Source organism: Solanum lycopersicum, chromosome 12 (genome assembly GCF_036512215.1).
Source record: "Solanum lycopersicum chromosome 12, SLM_r2.1".
Lineage (NCBI taxonomy): Eukaryota > Viridiplantae > Streptophyta > Magnoliopsida > Solanales > Solanaceae > Solanum > Solanum lycopersicum.
Window position 1 is genome coordinate 3,269,030 of NC_090811.1, and position 27,739 is coordinate 3,296,768.

Consider the following 27,739-nt stretch of genomic DNA (forward strand, 5'->3'; position numbering starts at 1 on the left):
TTTAAATGTTATCAAACATGAAGTAGGTTATTTTATAATATATGTCTTATATTTATTGATTTTTTAATGTATACAGTTATTTTTTCGGTCTTTATTTACTTGTTCATTTTTTCTTTTATAGTTGTTCATTTTGACAAATTAAGAAATGACAAAAAAGAATTCCTATTATACCCTCAATTAATTACTTTGGAAAAAGTAGAACTTATAGAAAATATTAAATTTTTAATTCATTTACTTCATAATTAATAGGAGTAAAATGGTAAACTCATTATGTCAATAATTGTTTTCTTAATAGGTGTGTCAATTTTAAAGTGGACAAGTAATTAGGGACAATAGAGTATTTTTTTTAGCTTCAATTATTACGTTATTTATTGTTAAGACTTCTTCAATTTAACGGTTATATTTAATTTATAAGCTCATTGATTTTTTATATGTATTATTTGAATCGAGAATTTATTAAAAATACACTCTGCTTTTTAAGGTAGAAGTAAAGTTATGTAGACAACATTCTCCTCGAATATCATTTATGAAATTAAACTGAATATATTTCTATTGTTATAATATGTTATTATTTGTCAGTATAGACTCATATATTTTTCGATATGAATTTAAATTAATCGCAATGAAAAGCTTGAGGGTTGAATTATATGAACAAAAGGAAAGAAGAGGCCAAATATTTACAGGTAGAGAAGATTGTAGAGTCATTTTCAATGTCTAAAATGTAATAAATAGCCCTTCAAGTATAGACATATGACACATCACACACTCTCATGTTTCCATCTATTTAATTTGATACATCTCTTTCACCAATTAATGACTTGACTTTGCATATTTATTTTGATAAATTTCACTATTTTTTTGTATAAGTTTAAACATACCAAATTTATTAGTAAAAGAATATTTAGTATTTAATTACTGTTAATTTTAGATTAAGCATTTGAACAGATGATGAAGTTAGAACTTCTAACTCAAGCTTTCATGTGATATCTTTAAGTGTTCACTGTATAGATAAGTTAACCACTTAAAATATATCATCCCTTTGACTTACACACATTATCCTCAATAAGTCGTAGGATCAACCTCAAACTTGTAGTTTAAGTGTCTAAACGAAATTCACTAAAAATTTAAAGGGTTATCTATAGACTATATATACAACATTTTTATTATTTATATTAGGGTTGTTTATCTACTGGTTCGGTTTGATTTTGAATTTATCGGGTTGATTTATTGGTTATCGATTTGTAGAGATGCTAAACCATTAAGATATTGTCTTATTGGTTATTAATTTATCGGTTTTTTATCGTTATCGGTTTAACCGTTAAGATTTGACATAAAAGAAAAATACTGAAAATCATTTAAAAACAAGGTGACAAACCATGCACATGAGTTCACAAGTTACATCTTGCTCAAAGGAAAACACTTTTACGTTGCTTAATAACCGAAGTGTTTGAGACAACCAAATAAAAGTAGGAAATCAAACTCTAAGTCGAAGACTTTATATACATTATTGTATAAATATAATTATTTAATTTACTATCGGTATATCGATTTACCTGTTAAGAAAAAACTTCAAATCATTAAGAAATGATCACCCGGTTATATAAAAAAAAAACCTTCATCAAAATCGCTAAACCAATAACTTTTTTATCGATTCATATTATTGATTTCGATTCGATTTTGAACGGCCCGAATTTATATGCTACTACATTTGATCCAAAATATTTGTCTTTTAAGGTTTTTACTCGTGTCTTTTCAGGGGAGAAATTTCATAAATAGCCATTTTAAACTTTTGTAATGAAAACTAGCTATTGCATTAGTGTTTCAACTTTTACCAGTGAAATTCTAGATAATAACAAAGATTTAAATGTAGAAATTAAAATTTCATGACAATGACTGTATATTTTTTTTAATAATAAGCTAATAGGGGATTATATTATTCCATGCTATAACTATTTGTGTGAGATCGTATTTAAAAATTAAACGTTCTTACGAAGTTTCAAAATTCAAAAGATAAAACTTCATGACAATATCTTCGAGTTCCACATGTGAAATTTAAAACTTCAGAATATTGGCTATTTTTCAAAATATCTGTATAAAATCCATGGGCTTTTGTCATCAATAACCAACTTGATATTTTAACGGCCCAATATTTACTGAGCCCATTATGCATTTGGCCCAGTTGATCACAAAAATGTAATCCTTAAAATTTAGGGTTCTTAAAAAAAACTTCAAATTTTAGTTAAAAATATATATATTATATGTAGTGATTTTATTATATGTATATGTAATGCTATAAAACTTACACTTTTTCTCATGCTTGATCTCAATTACAATTGATTAAGCTTCTTCATATTAAGAATAGAGGTGGTGAGTGTTTAATATTATGATTTATGAAAAATATAACGAATAAAGACGATGTTCAGATTCCTGTGTAAAGTTCCTCAAAGAACATGGTATAAATGAATAATGTACTATGTCAAAAGCATCTCAATAAAATGTTATTGTAGAATGCAGGAGCGACTCAAACATATAAGTGGTTTGAAACAAAAATCAAACGGGGCCTTAAATTTGAATTGTTAATAACTTTATATAATTTATTTCTTTTAGTTTTCAATTGATAATATAATCATTCTTATTTTAAATTTAAATTATTTTTTCATGAGATATAGTATTCTAAATATGTCAAATTTCTTTTAACAATTCCTTCGTTTTCATGAAAAGTTTACTTTTTCTACAAATAGTATTCAATATTTGTTAAAAATAATACTCCTTCCGTTTTAAAAAGGATGACCTAGTTTGACTTGAAACGGAATTTAAGAAAAGAAGAAGACTTTTTAATCTTGTGGTTCTAAATTAAAATCGTGTTAAATATACCAAAATGCGCTTTAATCTTGTGGTCATAAACATGTCACGTGGAAAGTTAAAGTTAAAGTGTTGCCAAAAAAGAAAAAGGGTCATTCTTTTTAAAGCAGACTAAAAAGAAAATAGGATCATTTTTTTTTAAACGGAAGGAGTAAATTATAACCTATTGTTATTATTAAACATGAGGCCCCTTAATTTTGGAATCCTAAAACACATGTCTTTTTTTTTAACAATGTCGAGCCACCCCAGTAAAATGACGTAATTGGACACTTATAAATATGATTACAAAAGCATGATGAGTACATTTTTTTTTATACGTACACTCTTGAAATTGCTATACATTTATTAAATAAGGTTTCTAATAAGAAAACTTTAAAGACCATTTTGAACAACAAACCAAAAGGAAATTTAAATTAATGCAATATATGTTAGAGTTGTCCAATTAAATTATTAGTCATCACCTTATTAGTTATCCAAAAAAACAAAAAAAAGTATTTATTTTACTGTTCAAAATTATATCTAATTCGAAAATTATTAAAACCAATGATATAAATATCATTTAAAAAAATGATGAAGTTAGTGAGAATTTTGAACCATTAAATCCTATTTCTTTTCTATTTTTAGAAATAATAGTAGTAAAAGTTATATTCTATTTTTTTTTCTTTGCCTTTAATTTCATATTCCTATAAATGGTGAAGAAAATCAGTTAACTGCCAGTTTAGGCAAGAAAAAAAAAGATTAAAAAAAATTGTGATTAAAAAAAAAATTTGTAAAAATGACACGTGTCATAATCAGATGGATTGACAAGTAATCCTAGCCCTTGAAATCTATTAAAGAAAAAAAAAACAAATTACATTAAACAGTAAGCATTAAAACAACAATCTCAACAATGTTTTTTTTTTTTTTTAGTCAAATTTGCACTAAATTCTTTGTACTTACTAACAAGATTTTGTTAACCCAAGAAAAAAGTTTGAGTAAAAAAAAAAGTCAAAAAAAAGAAAGATAAAAAAAAAAGTATTTTTAGTTCCTATTTTATAGGAGAAATTGGACATTACACATTTTACAGACAGTTGCTTTGCTTTTCTATTTTTTTTTTTTTTTGGGAAATTTTGGTTAGGTGGGAAATGGCGAAATCAGTGGAGAAAAATGAAGTTGTGTCTATTGAGCTTCCAGCTCCTTCTGGTTGGAGCAAGAAGGTATCTTTTTTTATCCTCAGACTTTAAGTTTATGTTCAGTTCTTGAAGTTTTTTTTAAGTAAAGTTGCAATTTTTATGTTGAGTTTATGTAAAGTTTGTTTCTTTAGCTTTGTTGTTTGCAAATTTTCAGCAATGGGTTTTGTGGGTGTTGTTTAAATTTGCTTAATTTGATGTTATCAAGGTAGAATTTTTGGTTTTGGTGAGTGAGGGTGAAGATAGGGTTTTAGCTTGTTTAGTTCTGATGAAAAGTTATAATTTTTTTTGTTGAGTTTATGTAAAGTTTGGTTCTTTAGCTTTGCTGTTTGCAGTTTTTCTACAATGGGGTTTGTTGGTGTTGTTTAATTTTGCTTATTTTTGTGGTTCTCAGGTTGAATTTTTGGTTTGGTTAGTAAGGGTCGTTTAGGAGATAGGGTTATTCTCAGTATTTTTCATGTTCAGTTCTCCAGAAAAATTACAATTTTGTGAAAGTATGTTTCTTTAGCTTTGTTATTTGTAGTTTTTCTACAGTGGCGTTTGGTTAATTTGCTTATTTTGTGGTTCTGAGGTTGAATTTTTTGTTTTGATTATTAAGGCTCCTTAGGAGATAAAGTTTTGCTCAGTCTCTAGTTTGTTTTGATGAGTAAGGGTCCTTAGGAGATAAGGTTTCGCTCAGCCTCTAATTTCTTAAAAAGTTGCAATATTTGTTGATTCCATGTGAAGTTCGATTCTTTAGCTTTGATACTAGCAGTTTTTTTAATGAGTTTTGTCTAATTTTGTGTAGTTATGTGGTTTAGATGTTGGAAATTTTGGTTTGGATTAAGTAAGGGTAGTTTAATACATAGAGTTTTATCTTAGGTTAGGTATTATTGATGAACAGAAAGCACCAAAGAACTGCTATGGAGGTTTAAGAGAGGGGTTTTCTCCGGCTTTTGGATTTTCCAAAGTTAACTCCCCATGCTATCTTGAAAAGTTCCATCTTTTTTGTTATTTTGAGTGAAGTTTGTTTCTTAGCTCTGGTTTTTGCAGTTATTCAAAAACTGGTTTTGTGGGTATGGTTTACTTTTTATTTTTTTAGTTTGGAGGTTGAATTTTTTGGGTTTGAAGAGCTAAGTTGCTTGGACTCCGGTGCGGATCTAGAGGCTGGATCCTTCATGATCTAACTTTTAAGATTCAGGGTACATATCCAGGTATGTATTGCGGCCCAAATCTATATGACCTGCACTCGAAGCTCTACCCGACTCGAGGGAACCAATCTTAAAATCAAAGCATGAATACAATCTTTAAACCAACCACCTTTCATTTAAAAGAAAATGCACATGGTAAAGAGTTTCTTGAGACTGAACACTGGTGGGGGTGGCTGCTCTAAGGATAATCCAAGGGCCTAGTGGTGCTGGAGGGATTGTTAGAATGAGCATGGTCAAATAATCAGTGCCTTTGTGATGCCTCTAGAAATTATGTCCAACAAGGCAACAACATGTGAGAAGCTATGGCCCTTAAATCTGGGATCGAGTGGTGTGTTTCAAAAGGGATAAAAACATTGTGATGGAATGTCATTCTTAGTTGCACACTGACTAGGTTATGAACCACCTTCAAACTTATGGGAGACCATTGATGAAATACAGAAGCAAACTTTTAAATTTGACAACTGGAGTAGTTATCACTGTTATAGGGAAGGAAACAAAGTGGCTGACATTTTGGCTAATTGGGGTCTCAGGCGCAAAGAAAAGGTTCAGTTTTTTACTACAACAGGCTGCCTAAAGATGTTAGAGGTGAATTGCGAATGGACAAAGCTCAACTTCCCTCTTTTAGAAGGAAAATGCATAGGAATTCTCTCTCTGGAAAGATACATGTATAGCATTCATAATTTTGATGTCCCTTGACTGTTTTATCTTGCTAAATGATTTTTTTTGTACCTCATAATGCCATCTTATTTTTCTAGCTGATTTGAAATCCTACTAGTCCCATAGAATGGAGGGTTTCCCATTCTTAGTAGGTACAGAGGATTTATTCTCTTCTGTTTTCAACATTTTGTTATATATCTATATATTTGCTTCCACTCTCTAGTTGTAGGGATGGAGGAGATTTAACGAAAAAGGGTGAGGAGTTCCATTCATGCATGTACATGAGTAGCCATAGAAAGACAGCCCAAAATAACCACAACTATCTATGGAATCTCTATGACACAAAATGAAATAATTAACCAAGACAAGCGCTGGTGACCAAAAGAATAATAATAGATGGCCTCCACAACTACAAGTTTGGAGCCTCACCAAAGTATTGACATGGGATGTGGAACAATACTATCCACGAGGCCCAGTCCTTGAAAATTGAAATGGGAGTTGATAAAATATGATACATGCATAACAATTGATATAAGAAGGAACATTTATATCAATTAACGACTGAGCGGGAAAAATTATAAATAATGCAATACATGTCCCTAATCATTCTTTAAACACCACACTTTACGTCTATGTTGCTTGGACTCTTCAAACAGGTACATGTTGAATCCTCCAAAAGTAGTGCATTTTTGGAGGATCAGACATGGTTGCGGCAACAAATTTGGAGAGTTCGAGCAATCTTAACTTTATGTAATCAAGACAAGTTATTCATTTACAAGGATATCACACTATAACCGACACAATTGAAAAGTCAATTAGGTTATGTACCTAGCGGCAATTATCATATGCCCCACTTATTCAAGTCGTCTCATCGTAGTGCCGCACATAACGATTCAAGTCATGCTAAGTAGCACAATAGTATCCTATCATGGAGGCACTCTGTCGAAGTTCCAAACCATAAGTTCAGCTCTATGCCTACACCAACACGTGTAGTTTCATGACCTAACAAGGAAAATATCCAAGGCCAATCTTGGCGAACTCGAGCAACTCCAAAGTAGTTTATATGTTACCATTTCGGCATTTATAGCCAATCCAACCATTTATGAAAGGTTAAGTAATGATAGGTTTAACAATTCATGAAATTCATTTAATAAAAGTAGGTAAAAATTTCACTTCTTCCTTACTTAGCTTTAAGAACCAAAACGACATTTCATTTCAAGAAATGAAATGGTGAAATCCCAACCCACTTGTACCCACAAGTTAGGATTCACACTTATAACGCATTGCAATATGTGTTTGGGGGAAAAGCTCTGAAGTGTAGTAGGTTTCAACATATCTCGGACCACTTTCCAAATCTTTTCCCAATGGATCCAATGATGCTAACAATCCACAATCTACATATCCGAGCTTACATAAATCATTAACACGTCGCAATAAGACCACATAAGTCAGCCAAGTGACTAGCACTTAAATTAAGAAGGTCTGGGAGCAATCTTTATTATACAATTTGAAAGTCAACTCTCTGAGTTTTAACTCCAATTCATCCACTAAACGTGTTGTGGAATCTAGTCGCTTCACTAGATACCCAAACCTATCGCTATTCAACATCTTTACCAACAAACGTCCAATTCCAAGAACAAGTAGAGGGAAACTATCCATTGTGTAATGCATATGTGCTATACTACTGAATAAGAATTTGAAATCGGTCATCATTCATCTTAAGACATCCCGTCAACAATTTGACTCCTCCTTGAATAGTTAGTTCTATAGAGTTCCTTCAACGTGAAATTCCTGATAGCTATTTATGTGAACATATTTTCTCCTGAGTGTGATCTTCTACCTTTTTTTGTAGCTTCCCCTCTCTTGTCCTCTTGTTGTTATGCATTATTTGTCATTGGGTGGAATTGGAAGAAGACCATCGAGACAAGGCTTGTTCTACTTAATCTTTAACATAAAGTGGATGAATCTGTGTGAAAGCACGCGAGGGGAGGAGGAGGGGAAGGGGTAAATTTTTGATGATCGAAACTTAGTTGAGTTAAGCTGAATGCAGTTTCTGCTTAGATAGAAAAAAGATAGCCATGTATCACCTATAATTTAGAAAGAGAATGTGAATAAATTAAGGACAAAACATAAAATGACATCAAATGTTTTTATACTAGTTTGCGCACCAATGTGGTGCCTTTAATCTCTTTGCAAATGTTTTCAACGTAGTACAATCACTAGTGTTTTTACGCATTCACCACATAATGTTTATCAACTAGCTTTTCTCACACACTTAACAACCAATTACAGATTCTAGTGTGCTTGATGTCTTCACATTACTTCAAATTTATAGGGAGCTTGATTTGTAGCCACTGAACCTTCTCTTGATACTTGTTGTGTCTTTGACTGTTGTTGATCATTACCAAGTAACTAATGGCTCCTTTCTTGAATTCAATTAGAGATGTTGTTGTGTAATCCAAGGGACTCTTAAATGTTAGCTGGCCTTTCTGAAATAGAGACTTCTTTTAATTGTTGATTTGTGGGCTTTCTTCCTTGTGGGCTTCAAAATTTGATCTCTGAGTTATTCTTCTTGTGTTGGCTTTGTATGCTTTTGTCTTCATATGATCTTTGGGCTTCGTGTTTTGTTCAACCATGGATTGAACCAAGCTTTGTCCGGGCAATCTTTCAATGGGATGTTTTTATTCATCTTTATCAACTATTCTGTCTTTTTCTGCTTCAATCAAGATGTACTAGGGCTTTACCTGCCTCACATTCTCCCTTTTCTTTCTTAAATTTTTTGTTTCTAAGAAATGAAGGGTGTCTTCAGTATGAAGGGAAATGTTTTCTTGGAAAATAAGAGAGTTTTTACTTATTATCTTGTGTTCGGTATGTAAGCAAAAAATATAATCCTAAAATCATTTGCATTTAATCTAGACAAATACTCTGCTATGGGAGGTGGGAATGGGGTAGGGGTGTGGGGTGGTGGGGATAGAGACTACGGGGGATCGAGGTGACGATGAGGTATGTTGTGGAGGGTTGGGATGACACAATTAATATGAAATGCCACTAGTGGAATTTGTTTTCCCTCCGTCCACTAGGGAAGTCATTTGCCTCATTTTTAAGCAACTTGTTTCCTAGATAATGTTCTCCAAAAAATTTGACCCACTGAGCATGAGAAAATTTGAAAAATTTTCCTCCATACCAAACACCCGAAGTGTGTTCGTTTTCTTATACCCTTCACCCTCAGGCCTGTTATCTGTAGAAATGAAGCGTGTATCAGATGTTTCTAGATATGAGATTTTCTTTAAGCTGAGAAGTGAGTATCATGGCACATGTCTATGTGACAGGTTAGGTTCCATTGTTCATCATTTCAGCACAGTAGCTTTGACAGAGTTTTATTGTTAAGATCTTGTTTGGCATCTTTGAGGAACACCTTTTTCCAGGAAAAAATTGTTAAAAGATATGTTCATCTCGTACGAGATTCGGACTATGTTGTAGATATGCTAGAACATTTTCCAGAGATGTTAAAAAATTGTTGAAAGGTATGCCCTTCTCATATGAGAGTCAGACTATGTTGTCGCAAGCTGGAAGATTTTTCAGAGATGTTGTGCAACGGCATTACTTTGATATGCATGGGTTGGGTAGTTGGATGAGAACACAATTTCCAGTATGAGAAGACAGTTGTTTGATTTGGTGACTTTTAGCATAAAGCAACAGGGCTATACCATTTTACGGGTGCTTGATGTGCTAAGGGGTTGTTTGGTTCACGGTGTAGTTATGCAAGGATTGTAATGTAGGGGCTGTTATGTGGTAAATAATAATGTAAGGATTGTGGTGAATGATTTATGCATGAATTTTCATAAATATTATTACTATAGGCACTGCTTTATACCTGATTTTGATTTTCTACTGAAACTGCTGTTTGAATGCAGCTAAAAATCTGTGTTCTAACATATCTGGATCTTCAGGGATATAAGTTTAGCAGGAGATTTAAGCCTTTTGATGCTCGTTTGTGTTTCAGAAAGACTTCCTAGATTACTTGCAACACTTTTGAGACTTCTTTATTTCTTTTCCACCTGAACCAAGGACATTTTGAGGAACTCAAAAAAAGAGATTGGAGAAGATATTTCAGGAGAGGTAGAGGTAGACCTAAGAAGTATTGGGAAGAGGTGATTAGGCAGGACATGATACATTTTCGCTTATGAACGACATGACCTTAGATGGAGAATGTCGAACGGATTAGAGTAGAAGGGAAGTAGGTAGCAGTACATTTTCTTGCTGGCCGTTCATATCAGTAGTAGTAGTATTGCTCCTGTTGTTTCTTGTCCTTCGGTTTCTATTACTATCTGTTGATTTTTTGTACCCTAACTATTGTATTCTTTTGTTGTACTTTCTGTTTGTTTAGTTACTGTATATGTTGTTTTTTGTATCATTGGTTGTGAGCCGAGTCTATCTGAAACAACCTCTCTACCTCTAAGTGGGGGTATGGTCTGTGTGGACTCTACCCTCCCCAGGTTCACTTTGTGGGACTTCACCGGCTATGTTGTTTTTATTTCTTTTTAAATATGACTCTCTTTCTGTTCCTTTGCAGTTTCTGCCTAAAAAAGGAGGTACTCCCAAGAAGAATGATATCGTATTTACTGCACCAACAGGAGAGGAGATCACCACAAGAAAACAGTTGGAACAGTACCTGAAGTCACACCCTGGTGGTCCACCAGTAGCGGAGTTTGATTGGGGAACTGGTGAAACCCCAAGAAGATCGGCGAGGATCACTGGAAAGGCAAAGGCAACTCAATCTCCTACAGAAAGTGAACCTGCTAAGAAACGAGGCAGAAAGTCTTCAGCTTCGAAGAAGGATTCCAAAGACAAAGAAGTCACTAAAGAAACTGAAGCAGCAAAGGATGATGACATGGAGGAAGCTGAAAAGCACGAGAAGGACACTGCAGCAATGGAATCTGAGGAAGATGTTGAAAAAAAAGAAAATGAGAACCCAAATGAAACTCAAGATGGAGAAAGCGAAGTGGAGAAGAAAGATGAAATCCAATCTTCTGAGAAGGATGTTGTGAAGGAGAACTTAGATGAAGGCCAAAATGTTCATGACAAAGTAGAAGATGCTCAAGTTGAGAAAGACGTTCAGATGGCTGATAATGTTGGACCTTCTCAAGATGTTGAAGAGGCTCCTGTTGTTAAAGCAGCTGATGGTCCTGACGCTACTAAAATTAACGAGGAGGAAAAGGATGTACAGGTTCAAGAAGTAGAAAAGGTACCTACTGAAGAAGCTCACATCGAGAAAGATGTTAAGATGGCTGATAATGATGTTGAAGAGGAGACCCCTGCTGATAAAACAGCTGTTGGTCCTGAAGCTACTAATATTAACGAGGAGGGAAAGGATGTACAGGTTCAAGAAGTGGAAATATTACCTACCGAGGAAGCTCAGGTTGAGAAAGATGTCAAAATGACTGATAACATTGGACATCCAGACGTTGTTGAAGAAACCCCTGCTGATGTTCCTGAAGCTACTAAACTAAATGAGGAGGAAAAGGATGTACAGATTCAAGAATCAGAAAACAAACCTAATGAAGAAGCTCAGGTTGAAAAAGATGTCAACAATGTTGAAGAGGCTCTTGCTGAAAAAGCAGCGGAGGAAAAGGATGTACAGGTTCAAGAAGCAGAAAAAGTAGATCCTAGCGCTGCTGAGGAGTTGAAGCATCAAGCAGAAGGAAAGAGTACTGATGATCAAGATAATTTGATGAACATTGAAATAAGTAAGGTGGAGGGAGAAGTAACTGAGAATGGCAGCAATGCCAACGAGGCCAAGCCTTGAGCAGTGGTTCTCTCTAACTCTAACATTTTGCTCTTTTTGCTTCATTTGGATGACTGTAGTGTTGTCAATTATAGATACTCTGATTGTTCATGAGAGACATCTGTATGCAAAACCATAGATTTAGGTCCTAAATATTGCTCTGTAAGGATTTTATCGCCTGTACCAGTACTACTGTATGCCATAGATTTAGACTTTCAGCAGAGACACTAGTGCTGAGGTAATTTGTAGTTGTCCAGATCTGCAAAACTATTGTTAGTACTCAGTATGTAAGCTTATAAAAAGCCTGTGTTTTCTTGACTAATGCGGGAATCGGCTGAGTTAAGTTGCTGCAGTTTGTTTCAATGTGATTGTGTTCTTACCTTTCATTGCTAGTAAAGTTGTTGCTAAGTGATCAAGATGTCATGTGTTCTTGCTATGGAAAAAGCATCTCGTAGAAAATGTAGGGTAAGACTGCTTACAATAGATCCTTCTAACTCGTAAACTTCACATTTTGGCTCCGCTTCAAGCCCAGTACACACAAAAGAAGATAACAGAAATCCAGTCATTTTGCTCAGAGATTTAGCTTCATAACTGTTGTTCAAATTACATTGTATAACTCAAATGATTCATTTGACATAGGAAAAAAAGACAATGTAAAAGAATTATTACTTTGTGGTTACACAAACAGTAAAAGAAAGTTAAAAGGTAAAAACATGTTGATATAGACCAAATTCTCATATAATATACTAATTTCTTTTTTCGCTTCAAAGCCCTTTTAGCTCTTCAATCAACCCTGTTAATGTTGTCCATTTCTCAAATGCACTAGCTGATGCCACAAAAGCTGTTTTTGATCCTTCAATGTCATTCTTAGTAACTGCATAACACACATTAAACAGAGACGATTAGTTAATTTTGCTTTTGACAAGCCGAGTTAAGTGAAGACTCGCCCACTATGTGCTTTGACAAGGGTCTATTGTACACAATCTTACTCTCTATTTTTGCAAGAGGCTGTTACCATATCTCGAACCTGGTCAAATGGCTGCAACTTTAGCAGCCACCTCTCTATCAAACCTATGGAATTTGGTATCTGTGCTTTTCTTTGAAAGGCTATGTTAGTTGAACTCTGCAAAAATGTGGACAGGTGCATGTCGGATCCTCTAAAGTGATGCATTTTTGGAGGATCCGATGCAGGTGTAGCAACATCTTTGTAGAGTCCAAGCAACATAGATGAAAGTTGAGTTTCTTTTTACATCAAATCGCATACCTTTGGGCATTATCTTGAACCTAGCTCGAAATTCTTGTTTACTTTTATCTTTAGAAAGTCCTAGTTTGTGATCTAGGGAGGCTAAACATGAGACAAGTTGGCAACCATAGTCATCTTTTGAGTGTCAAGGAAAACATTACCTGATGAAACAAGAGAAGATAGCGAAGAATTGAAGGAATCGATCTCTGACTTCTCCTCATCGCTACCACTAAACTGTAACAACGCGAAATATTCAGTAGACATAGACCAATGTGAAAGAAAAAATGTGCTTGAAAGGATTAAAAAAAAAACTACCTTGTTGAGTGCTGAATTAACTTTCTGCAACCAATCTGCATCAGTGTTTTGGCCAAGAACTGAACTTGCTGCAGATAAATCATTTTTCTCTATAGCTTGGCCTACTTTACTGAGCTTGTATACCAAATCTTGCAAGTATCCTTCACCATTGAATTTAACAATATGAAAGTTATTAAACATGATATCATGTAACTAAATTTTCATAATAAGTGGAATTAGTAGACAAGTAACTTGCAACAACAGGAGAAATTGTGGTGATGGTGTAAATTGTTTTTATGCTATTTAGTGTATATAAGTTAAATCTAATCAAAAAGCGGAACTGACCAATAAGGGTGGTTTGTCAATATTTAGTATCATGATAGCTAATACAAGAATAATGTGCTAATTATTTTGCCATACACATTCGTGTGATTGTGTCAGGTTACGAGTTTGAACTGTGGAAGCAGTTACTAATGATTGTATTAGGATAGACTGTCTACAACACATTCCTCAGGGTGTGAGTCTTCCCCGGAGATAACAGTTAGGAAAGAAGGGGTTCATCTCTTTTTTTTATTATATATAATAGTAAATGATGAATCCTTTATTGAAAATCATGCCTCCGACACTTTGACAGTACCAAATACTGTTCTTAATTCACTAAATTGTGTGGTAAGAGGTACTTCACTGAAATTACAACATAATGATTCATAAGATGAAACAAAGGCAACTCATAACTTATTAGGTTTGTAGTGAAGCGATAAGTACGCCTTCATCCTTAACCAGAGGGTCTCGATTCGAGCCTGGAAGGTATTTACCATACATATAGTTGATCTTTTCTTGATTTCACAACTAGAGAAATTTATTTAAAAAACAATAAAATAATTTTATTTTATTTTTACCTTTTTCCTTTGAGGAGGAATTGACAATGCCTTGTCTTTCAAGCCTTTTTTTTCTATCCTTTTTAACTTTTTCCATCAACTCATCATCCTCATCAGCTTCTAAAATTGCAGCATTTGCATTAAAAGTTCCATTTCCAGTTAAAGAAAGCAACAAACTTGATGCAAGGCTAATTGATAGACTTCTCTTGCTAATAATTGAACTAAAATTACATACATTATTCTCTGCTTTGCACAAAATTATTTGTTTTCTAGTGGAAAATGAAGATGATGGAAGAAAAGATTTAGGATTTGAGAGACACACAGTTGCCATTTTTTTTTCTTTTTATTTTTTATCTGTTTATTTTTTCTTGTTAATATGGTGGCATTGTGACAAGTTGGACTATAGAGGATAAGATTACAAGATTTCCCTCATATCATAACCATTCTCATGTCACTAAAATGTTGAGGGTATTTTGGTCATTTCAGCAAAGATAAAAACTTGAAGTATAGTAGGTGATGCATTGGGTTAGACCGTGTAATAATAATAACATATTCAGTATAATTATATAAATGGAGTCTAAAAAGAATAGGATGTACGCAAATCTTACCCCTAAGGATCCTAAGGGGCAAAGAGGTCGTTTATAATAGAGCTTCGGCTCAATAGAAATGTATCCAACATGGGAATTGTAAGATATACAGGGCCGTCTTAACCACTAGGCCACTAAAGTCATCGCTTAGGACCACATATTTTTTTTTTGGGAACCCAATTTTTTAAAGAATACTTATACCTATAACTTAAAATTATATGTATTTTTTTAAAAAAAAATAACACGTAAGAAGTACTCTCTCTGTTCCTATTTAGTTGTCCACTTTAGAAGTGACACACATATTAAGGCACCAATTATTATCATATGTTAGATACAATTTTACCATTAACTTAAAAAGATTATGTAACTTTCCAAATATAATAAATGTATTTTCTGGTTCCAAAAAGCATACATTACAACTTAGTAGTACTAGAAATTTTCTAGAATTAAATGAGGGCATATTAGGAAAAAATTTATTGTCTTTTCTTGATTTATTAAAATGGACAAGTAATAGGGACAAATATAAAAAGAAATATGAACAAGTAAATAGGGACAGAAGGAGTTTAAAAAAACAAAATAACCATTAGTTATCCCCACTTATCTAAGGGAATGAAACATTTTTTGAAAATAATTTCGTTAAGTGAAAAATTGTGTTTCCTCATTTATCTCCTAAAAACTCTATTATCTTTTCATGTTGAATTGTGCAATTTTCATTATTCAATTACATATTGTGAGCTTTCATTTTGTAAGTTGATTCTTAAATAGTATTTCCTCCGTTTAAAAAACAATGTCTCTATTTTTCTTTTTAGTTTGTTTCAAAAAAAATATCCCCTTTTCTTTTTGAGCAATACTTTAACTTTAATTTTTCATGTGACATGCTTAAGACCACAAAATTAAAAGGCGTTTTGATACATTTGATATAACTTTAATTTAGAACTACAAGATTAAAAAGTCTTCTTCATTTTCTTAAACTCCGTTCCAAGTCAAACTAGATCACCTTTTTTTAAACGAAGAGAGTATTAATAAATGACCCTTCTAATTCTAAAATTGACCTCTACGTTAAAGTAATGAATGACTTTCCATATCATAATTTTTAAAAAATTTCATGATAAAATCTATGGTTACGATTAAAAGCAATATGAATGTACTCATTTATCAAGAAAATGATAATTTAATTATTAAAAGAACTTCAAAGTCTATCATTATGTAATTAAAATATTTATATTTAATCAGATTTTACTTGTAGTAGAGGGACAAAATGGTGATCTTCCTACTTATATTATAACATATGATCATCATCATCTTGTTGGTAATACATTGAAGCATCGTCAACTGGTAATGAAGGTGGAGTTCCAGGAGGGATGCAGGATTCACCATTTTCGCCGGCACATATACACAGAGCCTCTGCATCCCTGAGGATAGCATCTAGGTCAATATGACCACTCAGCTCGTTGATAAATTTCAGTAGTGTGTCGAAATCCATCCCCTCTCCTATTATTTTGCTGCGATGTCTTTTCAGAATCGCGACACACACATACAGATGAAGGTGCTCGCTCCCATAATGCGTCCATAATACCTCCCACAATCGCATCGTTTGTTCAAATTCAAACTCCCTACAACAGACAAGGTATCGATAAATAAACTACTAAACAAATACCTGATAAACATAGTAAGACAAAGGGAACAACAGTAAGTGGCGTTGCACATTGAAAGAAAGAGGAAGGAAGAAATGGGACAAACAACTTGAAAGAGAAGCTAAAGTTCTTTTCTGATTTCCACTTTATCAAATGGAACACTACAAAATTATAAGATTCTTTTTAAAATGGTAGGTACAGATCCAAGCAAAAGGAATATAAAAAAATGATGAAAACAGTGTCTGTAACTAACCTTTTGAAATCTTAAAATGTCACAAGGTCATAGAAAATAGTTATGAGAAATATATGCACAAAACCAGAACTAATAGCAAGTCTATGGAAATCTGAAATGGGCCTTTGAATCTAATTACTCACATCAGCATAATTTAACAGATAATCAATGGTATGAGTTTGTGTTAAAGAAGAAACCAGAGCATACTCGTATATACCAAAGTAAATCATATAGAGGATGGCCAATAAAATATAATTTTTTTAAGGATTACTACTACTTGCCTTTTGAATTGAATAAGAACCCATCGGAAGCAGAAGAAATAATTCAAACAGTCCTTCTGTTTGAAGTAATTATGCAGAGGGATGTCCAACAACTCGACCAACTGCAAAAACATAGTAAGAACACCATTTTTTGTAAGAAAGCAAACATTTATCAGCCCAAAATGTAAAAATATACTACACAAGTGCTCCCTTTATCTCCATTTATGTGGCACAATTCCATTTTTAATTTGTCCCCATTAAGAATGTCTGCAGTTCTCATTGAGATGATTTTATAGCCACACAAAAATCTTAGGTTTGTTTTAGACCACAAGTCTCAAACATCTTTCTTTGTTTCTTAACTTCGGGTCAAGTCAAACGGTGCCTCATAAATTGGGATGGAGAAGTATATAATATAACTGGAAAGAATTGGAAGGAATGGAAACAAGAAAGAACTGGTGATGGCATGGGACTATGCACTCGCTGATCAATCATTTGCTACAAGATCCAGATAAACAGGCAGACATATTTATCATAAATACAATGGATGTGTATCAGCAATAGTTAGGCCTTCTTAGAGCATGTAAAAAGCAATCAAACTAATCCTCCATTTGACAACCAAAACTCGATAGTTTATTTCAATAGAACTCAATTTTGAAAGGCAAGTGCTATTTTACAACTAAGAACAGAGCATACTCAAAGTGGAGGAGTAACACCAAAGAGACGGTCAAAATAAACTAGGAATTATCAGCACTTCATTTTACTCTATGGCTTTCTTAGAGGTGCTTGGGACATAAACACATGCCAACAACTCCTATTTGGGTTTACTCTTCAAAACAATTATTCCAGAGACAAGGAACAAAGTCGGAATAATACAGGTCACTCTCTTCTGTCCCCTTGGAATAGATCTCTGGTTAACTGTTGCGTACAATCTGTCTGGGGTTCACTGGGAGGTAAATGCTAATGCTAGAACCTTAACAGACTAGCAACAAGAGAGCGGAGAGGAGGAAAGAGAAGGGAGGAGAGAGAGAACCTTTGATAATGCAAAAAGCTGAGAGTGCATTCCATTTTGGTCACGGTTAAAGTTTGGTCCAAGTCGTTCCATCAACGCCACAAAGCACCAAAATGTTTCTGATTCATCTCCCATAATAAACAATATTGGTGAAAGGAGATCGCTCATACCCTGCAATTTAATTCGACAGAAACAAATTTTCATTTACCAATCAGTGAGAAACCACGAAAATAAAGGAAAGGTGTTAAGTTGCACAGAGAATATTTGAGCAAAAAGGGCTTCCATAATAAGATAGAGAGTGGTACCATGATCATATCACACCAATGAACTGTTTTTTTGGAAAGATGAAAAATCAAATGATAATGAATAAGATAGGCTTGGTAATATCAGATAGGACATGTAACATAAATTACATCGGATCTGAACGACAGTGTCTTCCAATGATCAATAAAACAGAGATGTCACATATGATCAAATTGTTTGTAATACAGCATGAACATATTGATCAGCGAAGAAGCACACATGTTAAGCTTAAAGGAAGAACTTACCTGACAGTAACCCAAATCAAAGTTGTAGAATGAGTATGTCAGCAGTATATCACGCAAACATTTAATGTTTGGGTTGTCATCCTCTTCATAGAATGAAACTGACCTATCAGTCCTCACCTTACATATCAAACATATTAATAACCAAATAATAGTATCACTGGTTGTGAATTGCAAGGATGTAAACGTGCATCTTGGTTCTCAAACAAAATAACTTATAGGCCCGCGAAATGGACAAATTTGACACATACCACATCTTTTTCAATGAGGCCTCTCCTCTCTCGGAATTTTGTAAATCTTTTTGCCTGCTCCTTAGAGATGCTCTGTTACAGAGACATCGATAAACATTAGAATTAAATTAACACTTTTAACACAATTATCTCAAAGACAATCTTCTTGTCATGGGAGCCTTCTAGACAAAAGGAAAACATAGGGATAGACTTCCCAAATGAAACATTAAAATTACAAGAGCATCAAAATAGAAGTAGGAAAGAAAAGGATCTTATAGCACCTTAACAGATCTAGAATTAAATTATCGCTGTTACAAGTGAAAACATTTTGCTAATTGAAGGAAAACACCTAGAAAGATTGAGTAAATGAAGAATCAGAAACATTTTACTTTTCAACCAACCCTGTCCAAGCTGAGAATATGACAAACCTTCCATTGGTTTTTTATCGTTTCATATTCTGACTTTTTGACGGACACAAGGTATTCCCTCTCTGCATAAGTTGAATCATATGAATGGTATCCCAACAGAAATTGCCACACCTGCCATAAGGACACATAAGTACATTCATGCTCAGAGAAACAGATGAGGAGCAGTGTAGATATTTACAAGAACAAACCTCTTTACGTAGATCTGGTTCCACTCCACCATAAAATATTCTCTTTCTTACTGCTTCTGAGTCTGTGACTCTCCCTTCGGTGTCCAGGAAAGCAGACCACTGCATAAGGAACAAAACATTTGGAACTTAGTCGTGAATGTAATCACAACAATAGGATAACATCAGAAAACATACAATTTGTTAAAATCAATGCAAAAAATTGAAAATATAGATGTCGTTGAAGATAAACCAGATGTGCAGTAATTGACAATGACGAGATAAACCTTGCCTCTGGATTAACCATTGTTAGAACTTAGAACAATCATGCTAAGAAAATAATACACATCAAGATAGAATTTAAAATTGTATTAGGACATATATCTGCCCCATTGAACACAAATATGTGCCTAGATCATATAAACTTGACTTCCTAATTTGATATACAATTGATCTCGGACAATAAGTACACTCACTGAATGACGACTTATTAGACATCATAAATTTTCTTCTAACTTATGATGCAACATTAACAATTAGGTGAACCGTCTTTCTTGATAAGATTTGTTGTACAAATAGTATACACACGTGCATAAACACATAAAATTATTGAAAGTTAAAAGAAGCAAAAACATAACGATCTCAAAAGAAAATCACAAGAACCAATATATTTTTTGCATTTTGCATTTCAATGGACCATACATCTAAAAACACATAGGTTCTCCCAAAATATTTGAGAACATTCTGAATTGCAACAAATATCACTAATTAAAAGTGTTTGAAAGACTAGCTTTGAACATGGACAACATAACCTCCGCAAAATTTTATATAGATGCAATCTTGCAAGAGATCGTCTATCTCAAAACTAGTTCAATGTTCTAACTTCTAATATAGCTTAGTTTAAACCAATGCCATAAATGTCATAAAAGTGAATTCTAAAGTGAGTCACTATATGATTAGCTTAGAGACACAACATCCCCCCCCCCCCCTCTTTATAATTAGTGACACAGTGGCCAAACACTGATCAGCTACTCATAAATTGATCTGATGTTTAGAGCTGTAAATTCTATTTCTGAAACACATTCCCTGGAAGAAGCCCCAATAATCAGTTTATCTATATCACGCCTTCAATGAAGAATTCATGGGATTCCAAACGATATAATTGACTTGAACTTCACAGAGAGAATTTCTTTACTTAAGCAAAGAAGTTTCTACATGATAAAATAGAAAAAATACAGAAATGAGTTAGTTTACTAATGCTACTTCTAGATCAAATAGGAATCCCTTCTAAAACAATGGTTACAAAACAGAGATATACAAGTGGAAAAATTGATCACCCTGGGACCTGTCACGAATCTGGACATTTGGATACTCCGATAAAAAAATTGAGAATCTATGACGCAGTTAAGTGTCAGTCTGCTTAAAACTCAATGATTTTAGTTGCTTCAAGGCAAGTGATCATGGCCATTGGCAATTAGAACAAAATGAGATAGACATGAGATGAAAGTCAAAAAAAATTCTTGGGCCTAGCAGCCATTGTCTTAGCATTTAATAAGTGCAAGCTGAAAAATAGATAAAAAGATAGTCCTCTACCTCTTCTGTTCCCAAGGGGGGTTGCCGTGGTTTTCCCCATACTAGTGACAGTTTGTCAAACTGCAGAAGAGAAACTGGCATAGATTAAAAAAAGTAAAAGGAAGAGGATTAAATGCAATTGTAACTTGTCGATATACTTATAAAAAGGAGAAAATTAATCTTGAAATTAACTCAAGCCACCCTTGCTAGAGCTTTTTTACATAGGGATGAAGAGGAGGGAATTAATCCATGGGGAAATCAACCCCCACCTACCTGATGAAAATTTGGACAGCTCACTAAGTGAGCACTCTGAATCATCACCCTTGCTAGATATATTCATATTGTTGGTAGGCGGAAGCTTAGGCAATAAAATGTTATTTTTATTTTTGTAAGGATCTTAGGCAAGAAAATATAATTTGAAAAACAATCCTCAAGCATAATGGACAAGTTGTTTGGTGACTAGGGCACGCTACTGAAGGAGAAGCACAGCTTATACATTTTTTATCAGTAAAAAACATATCAAATACTTTGTCCTTCTCTATCTGACCTGGAGTTTGGGCTAAACATGCATTCCGAAACATCAAGAAAGGAGATTGAATTGATCATTGTGGTTGCGTTAGGAAAAAGGTTGAAGTCAATTTTGAAGGATGTCATATCGCTCAAGGTAAACATAAAGTCAATGGGCAGAAATTGAACTCTGTTTTTCTCCTGATAAATAAGGGGTGAAGTAGCATCATTTCATTATTAAATGTTTCATCTTTCTCATACCTGGATGTCTAATTATTTCAGAGAAGTACATTTAATAGTCATGTCGCCTCATAATACAAGGCAAACTGATTTTCCTATAATTAAATCATGAGTATGACAAGATTTTACCATTTTGAGAAAGGGATAGCCCTTTAGGAAAATCAACAAAGCACCAACACTATGAATGCACTAAGCCACATGCCAAACTAATTGGCCAATGAACATACGAATCCTCTTTGCCCAGTATGGCCCATATGGCCCTGTTTCACACCAATACTAAAAAATTGAATTAACGTATATAGTAGGAGTTCTAAGGTTCTTTAAGTCCCACAGTCCCTACACTGATATACACAGCTATAAAAAATGAAAAGGGCTTCTGGAAAACCCGAGAGCACTAATGTAAGTGTACAATATGACTAACCGTCTGATTAAATGCAGGAACAAAGGTTGATTATTTGCAAGTTTCTCACCTCCAAGGGATCCGCAGGCACCGGGACATCCTCAGGAAGCTTCTGAGCATCATTAGATTCGGCAATGCGAGGATAATCATATGTTTTTCCATCGTGATTCCTCCTGTCATTAGAGACAAAACTATCTCCCTGAGCTTCACCAAAAAGTTGTGATGTCGTTTCACGAGCAAATCTGGTCACAAGAGAAAATTTCTCTAGTACTTGAATTGACAAATCTCGAGCAGGATCATTATGTTTTTGTCTTTGCCTGGCATTTTGTTGAGCAAGTGCAGAATTTCTATCAAAAGTTTCCCCCTCTGTCCAGCTAGATGGGGATTCGCTAGGTGCAGCTGATGATGGACTGTTAGTTACAGAAACAGCCCTAGGAAGTTCCAAGGAGGAGAGAGTTCTCTGTAAGAAGCAAATTAATGCATGAGCAAAAGTGACGATTCATGAATGATGAAGATCCTCAGAGAAGCTGTTTAACTGGTTTAACAAATGATAGATCAAACTGGTCCCACCTGGAGTGGATCTTGAAAGTCGTTGACAAGAAATACATTAGCATCATCGGCTGATCTGGAAAAATATAACTCACCAGTAAGAATGGAAAGGCCTTCAGCCTAAAATCAAGTTATCTCTCCCACTACTAGTTCATTGCAACAAGAGATACTGGAACGAGAAAACATTGAGATCCCAAATTTCTAGTAGTATGATAAGATATACTTTTTTGACAGGCTGGAACCAGTTAAACCTGGAACGAATTCGCAGTTGGTATACCTGTAGTTCAGCTACTTTAAAAAACTGAAAAGAATTCATAGTCGGTGTCCTGCAATTCAGCTGGATTACCATTGAATGTCAGCCAGAGGTAAACCTTCCATGTACCACGTCCTTACATTTTTTCCGAAACTATCTCTCAGTCACCAAAAGAAAGGAGCAACTTTTTAGATCTTTTATACGACATAGCTTTTGATTTTTTTACTGAGATCAGTATCATTCATTAGCGGACTATCTAGTTTTACTTTCTATTCTCATCTTATGAATTCTGCCCAAAAAGAAAAAGGAAGAGATGAATCTGATTTATTAGTTGAATTGCCTAGTCATGACAATGACGAAGACGATGCATAAGAGAACAAATTAAGTTCACCTCACAAGATAAGCATGCTGCTTAATTGTTGCAAGAAACTCCCGCACACCGCCATTGTAGAAATAAAGCGGAGGAAATGCTAGTCCTGCAAGTGTGGATGTAGAAAGTAAACACAATATGCAACAACGGGCATACAACAAACTGAAAATATGATGATAAATAATAAAGAATCCACTAGAACTCTAAGGGGAAGTATCATAAGGTAGGTAACATACAAGAATCTATCCATCAAGAAGACATACATATTAAATTCTAAGAAGAATCTACTTCCATCATCATGATTTCCTCGGGGGGGGGGGGGGGGGGGGAGGATGTTGGGTAGTAAACTACACGGAACAAGACAGAATTCATGATGATATCATAGCCTTTTTCTGAAACAAGAAACCGCCAATTAAGCTATTCTGAAACAATGATGATTAGAGAGGATCTTCGAAAAGAGTAAAATTCATTCAAATTGATATTTCATACATGCCAACCACTAAAATGAATTTGTTGCGTGCTCCACATTCTACAAAAACAGGATTTCTCATTTACTAAGATAAAACAGAATCACTAGTGAAATACAGCCCCGTAAAATACCTGATGACAAAACTACAATAACATATTGCCACCCCAGGGTCGGAGTGTGTCGTCGAATTGATCTAACATCCGAAAATGGAACTGCTCGTATAGTGTAAAGACTCTTATCTGCACCAAGATATAAAAAGGACAACCATTACACAACAGCGGAAAATTTATTGCACAGAGCTACTCTTTCCTCTGTTATTTAATAGATAATTGACCCCAACCTTTTTCAGACAACCTTGCACTCGAGCTTTGTCCTTTATATGGAATCCAAGTCTGTCACACAAAACCAATTTAATTCCATAATCACAGGGTAGATCCAAAGATTTAGTAAGTGCTGCAAATGTTAGTAATACTCCACCCACCCCAATCCCTTCTCCTTCTCCTTGTTTTATGTGACAGCAAAGTTGTAAACCTCTTCTTAAATTGAAGTATGACATTTCGCTTTGTTATTGCATCAAAGTTTTATTATCAGGTTAAATGTATTTTCATTCCATCATTCACTTGTGGGGAAGGATCGACACTCCCCCCACCCTCACCCCACCCCACAAACAAAGTACTTCTATATATTAATATTTTATAGAACCCATTTCTTTACATCCTTATACACAACAATTAAAGTAAAAGGAAATATAATTCTATAACAATGGAAATTTGACCATTTAAGAACCATCTCAATTCCATCTACAAATTATTTAGGACTGAATATGGATCACCTCCATTCAGTTTGTGGCACATTTACCATTGACTTGAAAACATTAGCATAACCTCCCAAGGTTATGCACCAAGAGTGAAACTTAGTTTCTCTTTCCAAACTATCAAGCATCAACCAGTATGTTCACCTAAAATGAGAGTTGAGCCAGTTGTGAACGAACCTATTCTCCCTCCAAAATCACCACATCTTGGACCATAAAAACCCTCATTCAAAAATTTAACCAGGCAAGAGGAAATAACTAAAACCAAAATAAAAGCAAAACAGAAAAGTTAGTGTTCTCCTTTTGCACCTCCCGTTGTCATCCATTGGGAAAAGAAGAACAAATAAGAATAAGAAGAATGAATGGAAATGAAAAGGAAAAGAAATGGAGTATTTTGTCGCTTTGTCGAAGCTCTGATAATTTGGAAGTATAATTTCACCTTAGTCACGGTATACCACATAACAATGAAGTTGATAAAATAATCCATAATTAACAAATACTATCCATGTTCTTCTCTCTCTCTCTCTCTCGACCAAATTATTTTCAGAAAGCTTGTAACTTTTGCAATAGGAAAGCTTCAAATGCACATAGTAGAGAAAGGAAAATGATCCTCGTTGTCTGCAATCAGTGGTTTGAGATTTTAATTCAAGATACGAGCATAAACTAGATGTATACCATAAACAGAGAACCTCCTTGCTTGATCAGCTTTAGTCGACCACTAATCCTCTCTGAGGCATACTGAGTTGGATGAATTGCCACATTATCTTTCACATACACTATTTCAGCGCCTTCCTGTTCACCTGATGAACCCTGCTTACTGCTATTGCTCCTATTCATGCTCGCCGAACCCTAATGCACATTCCCACAGATGAGAAACCAAATTCAATGCGTCATTTCATTTTAAAAGAAATTTTGACAAGAATCATTTCATATTAACAAATAAGATATCAAACAAAAAACCTGCTTCCCCTCTACATGTCATCAAGTGGTCATGCAAGACATAAAATAGTCGCACATGATAATTATGAGATTCTGCCATATGAGCTGAGAATATCTTGTTTTTCTCCTTCATTTATTAATTAAAAAGTAATTGGAAAAGAAAATAAGCAAGAACAAAATAGACATTTAGGGTATGACTGTTTAAGAGCTCTGTGATTCAAATTAAGTTTTACACTGGATGAACTGCGTTATTGATATTGATCTTTAAAAAAGATGGTAGGTAAAATTTGCACGATATAACATGGGATAGGTTCCACCGATAGTCATTGGGAACTCTATGAAATCTATTAGATAGATAGTTTGTTCAAAGGATCCATGGGCAGTTACTAATAGAATTCCTTGGTTATTTTGGTTAAGGCTCTTAAACTTGCGGAAGCTAAACCAATGCTGACACAATTAACCAAACTGAATTGATGAAGGTACACATAGCACAGCCAGCTTAATTGGGTGCTGACAAATAGCTAAACCACAATCACTAAGGAAGGCATAGTATGCCTAATTGGCTCTGACATATAATCAAACCACAATGACTAGGAGACAGTAATACTATAGATGATCTGCTTAATTGTCATAATAATATTACTCAAATCACAAAGCATATGCTCAAATTTGACTTCTCCAAATAAACAGTAATAATCACCAGTTAAACACAGTTGACAGTTCACCTCAAGAAATAAGGAAGGTATAGTAATTCTTAAGACGCATGCTTAATTGGTGCTGACAAATGATCAAACCGCAATGACAGAGGGATCCTAAAGCTATAGGTAGTCTGCTAAATTGTCAAAATAAAATGCGACAAGTTACACAGCATATGCACAAATTCTACTTCTCCGAATACACAGCAATAATCAGCAGTTAAGCACAGTTCACCTTAAGCCCTCAATAATCAACTTTAACATATTCAGTGATTAATCAAAAAAATGGTCAACATAAAATCACTCAATGCACACAAACATAAATAAACATTATAAATTACTCCCTTAGTCCCATTTTATGTGACACTCCGTCCCAAAAAGATTGTCACCTTACTATAATTATAATTAGAAACAATTTAACTATAACATTCTCCTTTTACCCTTAATGAAATGATTCTCAACCACTCAAATATTAGGATTGTTTTAGACCAAAAGTTCTCTTTTTTTCTTAAAACACCGTATCAAGTCAAAGGATGCCATGTAAAATGGGACGAAGGGAGTACTACTTTACAATTTGAATTTAACAATGACATGAACATGCACAGTAATAATCAGCACTTAATCACAGTTCACCTCAAGCCCTCAATAATCAATTTTAACCTCAAAAAAAATCAGCAATTAATCAAAAAATGCTCAACATAAAGTCACTAAATGCACACAGACGTAAATAAACATTGTAAAGTACTCCACTAATTTACTATTTGAATATAACTATGAGATAAATATACACAATAATAATCAGCACTTAACACACAGTTGAATCAATTTTAACCTCAAAATGACCACAAAAAATTCGGCAATTAATCAAAAACATGCTCAACTTAAAATCAATCAACACACAGAAACTTCAATAAACATTGTAGAGTACTAATTTACTATTTGAATTTAATAATCAGCACTTATACACAGTTCACCTCAAATCCTCAACAATAAATACGGCAATTAATCAATTTTTTTAATCTAAACATAAAATCAATCAATGCACACAAACGTAATCAAACATTGCAAATTACTAATTAAACGATTCCAATAAAGCGATGAGATAAACATGATTTTGCGAAATGCGAATTGTGATTGCTTACTTGCTGAACAGACGCAGCATAATCGGCGTCGTCGGAGAGATCGTGAACGTCAATTTCATGCATCGCCGGAAAATTAAGGTAGGCAATTGCCGGGGCGGTGTGTGTTTGGGTTTGGGGTGGGGGGAGAGGGGGTGAAGTAGAAAGCTTCTCTTAGAGACGAAGGAATAGCTGACGGTTTTTGGGTGACAAAGAAAAAAGAAAAAAAAATCTCTTATGTATTTTATTTTATTTTTTAAAATCTTATTATATATTTTTATTTTTTTTAAAAAAACAGATAATGTTATTCACCTCAATAGTGAAAAAGAAAAAATAATTTTTGTTTTTAAGATTAACTATTTTATTTTTATGAGAAGATTTTTTTTAAAAAAAATATACTCATCTTATTTTCCTCATTATAATTATAATACCAAAAAAAAAGATAAATATTCTTTTTATTCTTTTTTTCTATACGATATATATATAAAAATTTATCATCAATCATATTTATCGTTGCATAAATTATCTCATATTTACTATTAAATCTGATAAATTATCTTTCTTTAAATTAGAATTGCGTCGAAAATAGTTGCATGATTAAGATAGGTTGCTTAATGATTAACGTCTAAATTTGTTGTACAATTAAGAT

At 33.9% G+C, this 27,739-nt stretch overlaps 3 protein-coding genes across 5 annotated transcripts; 1 reads left to right on the forward strand and 2 right to left on the reverse strand.

Annotated features, from left to right (window-relative positions):
* Nucleotides 1-3,726: 3,726 nt before the first annotated feature.
* On the forward strand, nt 3,727-12,026 carry LOC101259218 (methyl-CpG-binding domain-containing protein 11-like). Its single transcript, XM_004251675.5, has 2 exons — nt 3,727-4,058; nt 10,452-12,026. The coding sequence occupies exons 1-2, from the start codon at nt 3,987-3,989 to the stop codon at nt 11,682-11,684; spliced, it is 1,305 nt and encodes a 434-aa protein (XP_004251723.1). The 5' UTR covers nt 3,727-3,986; the 3' UTR covers nt 11,685-12,026.
* Nucleotides 12,027-12,211: 185 nt separating this feature from the next.
* Nucleotides 12,212-15,217, reverse strand: LOC101259513 (thylakoid lumenal 16.5 kDa protein, chloroplastic). Its single transcript, XM_004251676.5, has 4 exons — nt 14,100-15,217; nt 13,222-13,361; nt 13,068-13,140; nt 12,212-12,537 (listed from the first exon to the last, which is right to left on the reverse strand). Exons 1-4 carry the CDS (start codon nt 14,407-14,409, stop codon nt 12,428-12,430), a joined length of 633 nt encoding a protein of 210 aa, XP_004251724.1. The 5' UTR covers nt 14,410-15,217; the 3' UTR covers nt 12,212-12,427.
* Nucleotides 15,218-15,816: 599 nt separating this feature from the next.
* Nucleotides 15,817-27,363, reverse strand: LOC101259814 (uncharacterized). Of its 3 annotated transcripts, XM_019211575.3 has the most exons (16): nt 27,115-27,331; nt 25,014-25,187; nt 23,868-23,919; nt 23,659-23,766; nt 23,080-23,164; nt 22,457-22,511; nt 22,204-22,346; nt 21,957-22,128; nt 20,761-20,820; nt 19,192-19,290; nt 19,004-19,114; nt 18,597-18,668; nt 18,349-18,465; nt 17,822-17,971; nt 16,813-16,913; nt 15,817-16,278 (listed from the first exon to the last, which is right to left on the reverse strand). In XM_019211575.3, the coding sequence occupies exons 1-16, from the start codon at nt 27,175-27,177 to the stop codon at nt 15,945-15,947; spliced, it is 1,896 nt and encodes a 631-aa protein (XP_019067120.1). In that variant the 5' UTR covers nt 27,178-27,331; the 3' UTR covers nt 15,817-15,944. The 3 variants fall into 3 exon arrangements, with proteins under 3 accessions (XP_019067120.1, XP_004251725.1, XP_069148616.1); XM_004251677.5 differs by having other exon boundaries at nt 21,957-22,346; nt 27,115-27,363; XM_069292515.1 differs by having other exon boundaries at nt 15,817-16,274; nt 16,809-16,913; nt 21,957-22,346; nt 27,115-27,363.
* Between the last annotated feature and the right edge of the window lie 376 nt (nt 27,364-27,739).